General features: G+C 43.0%; 1 protein-coding gene across 8 annotated transcripts in view; it reads left to right on the forward strand.

Moving 5' to 3' along the window:
- The first annotated feature begins 1,507 nt into the window (after positions 1-1,507).
- Lrch3 (leucine rich repeats and calponin homology domain containing 3) overlaps positions 1,508-7,339 on the forward strand; it is a 99,789-nt gene continuing 93,957 nt past the window's right edge. For all 8 annotated transcript variants that reach the window (XM_055624839.1, XM_055624843.1, XM_055624842.1 and 5 more), the window contains exon 1: positions 1,508-1,769. In XM_055624839.1, the coding sequence (XP_055480814.1) occupies positions 1,508-1,769 (262 nt within the window). The remainder of the gene's footprint in view (positions 1,770-7,339) is intronic.

Here is a 7,339-nt window from a genome sequence, read left to right on the forward strand (position 1 = left end):
TAAATAAATAAATAAATAAATAAATAAATAAATAAATAAATAAATAAGTAAATAAATAAGTAAATAAATAAATAGGTTCATAGAGCAGCCTTTACCGGTCAGCTTTTTTACTGAAACATTTTTACAACTTCTTGAACTTGGAAACTCAGGAAAGTGCTTGTCCTGGCTTCCCTAAAGTTGGGCCTTGAATCATGGATGAGTAGCTTCTCACACCTCATATTTTCTTCCATGCTCTGCGACAGATTTTCTTATTTATGTCGTAAGGCTCTCAGATGCATCAAAATCATACCCGAATATGTGTGTACCTATCCTTCATTATGGAATTCTGCTCTCCGTCATTCTATACTACCTAATGATTCTTCAGGTTTGCTTCAAAGCTTCCCTCATTCCTGAGATTGCTTTGCTGAGAACTCCGGTGGATAATCCTCCTTCACACTCAGCCTTTTACTGTTGTCTTACTCTTTTTTTTTTTTTTTTAAGATTTATTTATTAAGAATACAATGTTCTGTCTGCATGTACACCTGCAGGCCAGAAGAGGGCACCAGATCATATTATAGATGGCTGTGAGCCACCATGTGGTTGCTGGGACTTGAACTCAGGATTTGAACTTCAGGAAGAACAGCCAGTGCTCTTAACTTCTGAGCCATCTCTCAAGCCCAACTGTTGTCTTATTCTAACTGGCTTCCTGGATTCTGAAATAAGATTAGACAGCTCTTTAGGAAACAGACTCTGATAGCAAATTAAAATAGATGGTGATTGAAATTTACATCACATATTAGGAATGGTTTGAATTTAAAACATTCAGGAAGAAACTGCATGACTGGGGAGGTGTAATTTAAATTTTGGCATTTTTCACTTTTTCATTACTTGAATGGTTTCAGTTCTGGTCTTTCGGTTCTAAATTTAATCCCTATCATAGTCAGATTTGGATGTTAGATTTAAATAGTATTGGTTCTGTTCTAGTCAGTGGTACACTCTGAGTAAACAGCCATACTCTTTAGACGGTTGTTTGCATCGTTTGTCATCTCTTTCATAAAAAGGAGACTCTAAAACAATTTCAACAAGGGACTTGGCAGGCGAATCTGCGCTCGGTATTTTTCCCTCTCAAGAACTAACAGTATATCCACAAATCGCACTTTAGATCTAGAGGTAGGGTGACAAGCTGAGAGGCAATTTCGGGCGTAGCCCAGCGAGTCCCCCCTAACCGCCCAAGTGTGACAGCAGCAGGGCTAAAGAAATCTTCGCTGCTTAATCCGCCGCTCGAGGGAGGACGACAGGGTTGGAGCGCTGTGAAGGGTGGTTTGTGTGGCGCCCTTTTAGGGGGCGCAGAGGAGAGGGCCGTCCGCGACAGCCGCTTAGCTTTCCCTGGAAAACCTCGGTGTGGGTGGGGCAGGCTCCCGGCCAGCGCGCCGCGGAGAGCCGCCCGGGGTCCGCGAGCCCCTTTCCCCGCCCACCCAGCGGTCCGGGCGGCGCATGCGCAGAGCCGGGCCGGAGAGTTGTCTGGGAAATGGCGGCCGCGGGCTTGGTAGCTGTGGCAGCGGCCGCGGAGTACCCCGGCCCAGTGGCGTCCGGAGCAAACCTCTCCGGTGCGAACTGTGGGCCGAGCCCCGGGGTGGGCCCCGGTCCTAGCCCGGGCTCGTGGAGCCGCTCGGTCGACCGAGCCCTGGAGGAGGCGGCGGTCACCGGGGCGCTGAGCCTGAGCGGCCGGAAACTGAGGGAGTTTCCCCGGGGAGCGGCCAACCACGACCTGACGGACACCACCCGGGCTGGTGAGCGGGCATCCCTGCCGCCCGGGACCTGACGGGTGGGGAGGGCCCGCCGGCGGGGGGTCGGCCCGGGGTAACGGGGACGGCTGCGGGACCGCGCAGCTCCCGGCCTGGCCGGACCCGGAGCCTGCGGCGCGGCGGCGTCTGCGAAGCCGGACGGAGGCGTCGACGGGTGATGCTCCTTGAGCGGCTCCTAGGAATCCCGCTGTCAGTGACCCCTGTGCGCTCCTGCCCGCCCCGCCGTCTGCAGGCCCCTTCGGGCTGGGGATGCCAGCTTGACTTCGCCAACAGCTGGGGAGGGTGGCAGGCACGTCCTTCCCTCGTAGTGCGGGTGACGCTGGGGGCTGCCCGGTCCAAGGACCCGTGTCCGCGCTGCCCTTTCCCCTAGTGTGGGCGAGCGCGCGCGTGTGTGTGTGTGTGTGTGTGTGTGTGTGATGTGGGCTCCAACGCTGTAACAGCCTCTTTCTCCGCCTCCGTTTGCCTGACCGAAAAGCACTTGTGAAAATAGCCCATCTTCAGGTGCTCATTACTTTCGTCTTCCGCTCTTAGTGTCCTCCGAGAAAACGTGAAAAGAAGAAAAACTTAATAGGATACTGTCCACCGCGACTGTATTTGTTTTTCCCTTTAAAAACATTGCTGCGCCTTATATTGTTTAAGACAGGAAAGAGAATGGGAATTAAGAATTATTTGGTTTCCTCAGCGGGAAACAATGTATGGTGACCGAGGTATTCAACATGCTATACTGTGTTCCTCCTGTGTTTAAAATATAATTTCCCCAGGGAGTAGATTGAGAACTGGGTCCTTTTATTTTACGTAAGTATGAGGGGAGTGGTCCCTTACGAAGTTGCTTAAATGTTTTGTGTGTACTTAGTGAATGTTCGGTATACATTGTGTCATCCTCATTCTGCCTAATTTTAAAAATCTTAAGAGTTCTTACTTTCTTAAGCTTGTGGAGTCATCAAAGACGGGTCATTGTCACATATAATTCACTCATGTTGGAAAAAAGAAATAGAACTGGCCTGGGAAGACGGCACTCTCTGGCAAGCCCGACAGACAACCCAAGTTTGATCCCCAGAACCTAGATAGTAGAAGGCGAGAACTTGCCTTACAAAAGACATACACACACACACACACACACAAACACATGACAGCTCTAAATATTTTTTTTTTAATTGAAAGCAAAGATGTTAAGTTACCCCCGGAAACTATTATTTCCAAAGAAACTTTTTCTCCGCTTCCTGAAGTTTATTTTGGGGAGGCAATTTTTGCATATAATCTATATTTCTTTACTTGATAGCACTGCAGTCAAAACTTGCGAATGTCAACATAAACATTATGTTTATGTCACTTGGATTTTGTATGTGTGTTGGTGGCCTCTTGTGAACTTGTCATTCATCCCCTTCCTGCTTTCTTGATTCTGCTCCAGAGAGGGCTGATTGGCAGGGTGATTTTCATATTGAGGTGAGTCATTTCAGTGTTGCTACACTAAGCCTGAAGGTAAAGAAAAGGCAATTACAGGAGTCTATCTAGCTTATTATCTTATCTGCTCTCAAGTAAATGTAGGAGCAGAATTTGAGCCATCAAGAAATAAAAGTTTTACTGACAAAACCAGACATTTATGAAGAATAATATTTACTCTTAAGGAAAGCTTTCCTTTTTGAGCTCTGATTTTTTTATGTATGTTATTACTCATACTTTAATGTCACTGTATTAAATCAAAGGTTTTGTTATTGCTGTCGACTGACATTTATTTTGGTCAAAAGTATAAAAAAAGAGATTAAAAGATCACAAGGTATTTTATAACCTGTTAAACCAGATTGATTTTTAACTCTGGCAGCCCTTAGTAATTAGGACAAAAATAGTTTTAAACAGGCAATCTAATGCCAGTGATGTAGTTATTGAGTGTTCATTATTTGTTATTCATCCTTAGATGTTTAGAACATATTGCCTTGATAAGTACACATAACATGGATTAAATATGATTACACTCATTTTCATAGGAAAAATAACTCAAAGACACTCCGACTACTGGTAGGCTTAGTTCACTCTCTTTTCTCCACTTTATCAAGCAGCTTCTCCATGTGCAGTGAGGCATCGTTTTTCTTCTTGTTGCGTATGGTGAAAGCAATGCTTATGTGTGTTTAATAATGTGCTCAAAACCTGTAGCTAAAGGACAAAGAAAGACGGTGTTCCTTAGGAACAGAACTCCAAACCCCATTCATCTTTTTTTGCAGTTACTTGATGAATCCAGACTTACTACTCTTTAAATGGTGTGTGTGTGTGTGTGTGTGTGTGTGTGTGTGTGTCTGTCTGTCTGTCTGTCTAGTGTGGGTATGTGCATATGAATGCAGGTGCTAAGGAGACTGGTCAGAAGAGGGCATCAGTTCCCCTGGAGCTGGAGCCACCTGTTGTAGGTGCTGGACATCAGTTCAGGTCCTCTGCAAGAGCACTATGCATGCTTAACAACTGAACCATCTCTGAAGCCTGAATTCAGACTTAGGAGAGTGAAAATATTTTGTCAAGGGTGGTACTATAGAAGATTTAAAACCTTGTAAAGTTGTATCCAAGTTGGCTCCTAGGTTATTCTTTCATTAAGTATGGAATATCCATGGTAGAAAGCAACAACTCTCCAGGAAACATCCTAAGAAACAGTACTTACTCCCCATACCATTTACAACTGCACATAATTAAGCTCTTCAGGAAATCTTCCTTGGGTGTTCCCCCAGTTTGTTTAAAAAGGTAGATACTGCTAGGCATAATAGCAGATGCCTTTAATCCTACACTGGGGAGGCAGAGGCAGGCAGAACTCTGAGAGGTAGAGACCAGCCTGGTCTGCGGAGTGAGACCCTGTTGAGTGTGGTGGTGGGGAGGTGTAGATTTTTTTTAGTTTTTATTTTGTGATAGTAGGGATTAAACCTAGAGAATTATGCAAACTGAGGAAGTGACAATGTTTTTTTTTTTTTTTTTTTAAGAAAAACAAATGCCTATTTTGGAGTAGATGACTTAATACAGTGGACTAGATTTTAAAAGACATTGCAGGAGAATTCTTGGAGCAGGAAAGTTACAACTTGGGTTTGGGTTGGCAAAAATGAGAAGAAAAGCCATTCTGGGCAGTGGTAGACAGTATACAAAAACTTTTAAGACTATGGGGGTTATCTTTTCAAGACCATTATCTAATCCCTTCTATTTCATAACAGCACTTCAGTTTTCCTAGTGAACCACCCTGAGAGGTTACCCAATCTGAATACAGTATACATGTGACTCAGGCCTGAAATGGTCAGTCATAGTACATTGCTCTGGCCACAGAGGTTGTTCCTAAGTAAGCACATTTGCCATCAGCACATACTAGTATTTTCTACATTATTCTGCTAGTATACTTTTACATTATTTTCTTGTTAACTATTGAGAAAGAGGCATGCTTCAGGCCCAAAGTTGCAGAGAAAATAAAATATGAGCCTGGAGCTTGTCAGTTAGCGGAAAGTAGAACCAAAAGATGGAAAGAGAGGTACAGAGTTTCATGGGCAGCATTTGAGCTGTAGGCTCAATAGCCACATCTGAAGTAAGTGCTGTGCCTGGACCTTCAAATTATGTGACTGTTTATTTACAGTTTCCCCTTTCTGCTTAATTTTAGTAGAATTTATTTACATAAAATCCTTATTAAGAGATTGAAACTGCTCTTATTGTGGTAGTGAGGACAATTTGGTAGAATGAATGATTGGCCAAGAGAATATAAGAACTACTATCCACTTATGTGGAGGAGAGACCAAACATAGAGTTAGAGAGAGGTCAACAATCGTACAGTATTTATTGGCTAAGGGACTTTAACATTTTAGATATACAAAGACGACCTGCCTGGAAAGAGCATGAGGGATCTCATGGGAAAACATGTGTTTGTAAAAATTATTTGAAGGGCCTAAGAGAAAGACTTATGTATTGGGCATTTGCAGGATGTTATAGGAGAGATAAAAATGAAGGGAACTTCATAAGTGTTTATGAATCTAGTAATGTGTCTTGGTGGCTATAGAAATAACAATCTATGCAAGCATGAAAAACATGATGGGAATGAAAAGTGTAAAAGTGCTAGTTGGATTTATTTAAAAGTAAAGATAGAGGCGCTGTTGATGCTGTAGGGCTGGAAAGGTAACACTATTGCTAGTAGCAAGGCTTGGCACTCACTCAGTCGGTCATTGCTGTCTGTGTTAGGGTGACAAAATACCAGTGGTTGTCAGCTTAGGAGGAAATGGAGCTGGTGCTTTGTCAAGGACTGTGCTTGCTTCCCAGCACTCACATCAGACAGTGCACAGCTGCCTGGAACTCCATCTCCGGCTCTGAAACCTCTGGCCTCCTAAGGTACGTGTACGTAAGTGCACATATACCCACCTCTCACATATACATAATTAAAAGCAATTTTATAAAAAATCATGTTTTTAGAGGAGGAGGAAAAGGCTGTTTGGCTCACGGCTTCGGAAGTTTTAGTCCCTGGTCGCTTTACCAAGTTACCAAAAGCAGAGAAGGTGTGCTAATTTTGTGATGGCCTGGAAAACAGAGAACCAGGAAGAAGCTGGGCTCCTGCATCCTCTTCAAGAACAAAACTCCAGTGACCTAACTTCCTAACAGTTCCACCATTTTCCAGTAACATTACAGGCTAGGGCCAAGCTTTCCACAGTTACACATTTTAAGTGCAGGCTGCAGCAAGCTTTTTTTTATAATTCAAGAATTATGCTAAAATACCTTGCAAAATACAACAATTATATGAATTGTAAGTACTAATTTATTTTTATCTCACTCCACACATCAGAAAATTGAGACTCAGGAGATGATAGATGATAGATAATGTAGTCAGGATTTCACAGCCAGAAAACAACAACACTCAGATTCAAATTTATATATAGCCAGGCATGTTGGTATATGCTTATAATCCTAGCTTTTAGGAAGCTGAGGCAAGAGGATCAAGGAGTTGAGGCAGCCTGAATTATTTAGGAAGTTCACGGCTAGATAGTAAGACCCTTTCTCAAGAATAGTCATATACATATTATTTTAAAGCTTGTGTTTTTGATCACTAAGTCATATAAGTTTGAAACTGAAGATTTCTTTGGTTTGCCCAGTACCGTCATTGTTATCATGGTTGGTAACACTGCTAGTTAATGATGTATACAGCCAAAAGAAATAACAAACCTGGAGCTTTAGAATAAAATTGGGGCTAGAGCATGAATTCAAGAAAATGATAGTGAAAGTTCAGATGTTCAGACTCTTCCTTCCCAGAATAGAAAAGTGAGTCTTGCTGGCCTTTGGAAATGGAGGAAGAATCAGCCTGAGGCAAAACAAAATTCCTTAACTAGGTCTGTTCCCAGGTTCATAGAATTGTAAAGCTTGGAGGAGCTTTAGTGCCATCTGAATTACCTTGTGGATGAGAAGCCTTCTCATCTAAATGTGCTTCAGACTGTAGAGTGAGATGGCCTGATAGATAGTATTTCACAGACAGCAAACATGAGTCAGAAGTTGTAAGAAATATCTTCTGAATGAAAGACAGAAAACAAGAAATGTCTTCTGAATGAAAGACAGAAAACAAGAAA

This window comes from Psammomys obesus, unplaced genomic scaffold, assembly GCF_907164565.1.
Source record: "Psammomys obesus unplaced genomic scaffold, mPsaObe1.curated_primary_1811, whole genome shotgun sequence".
Taxonomy (NCBI): Eukaryota; Metazoa; Chordata; class Mammalia; order Rodentia; family Muridae; genus Psammomys; species Psammomys obesus.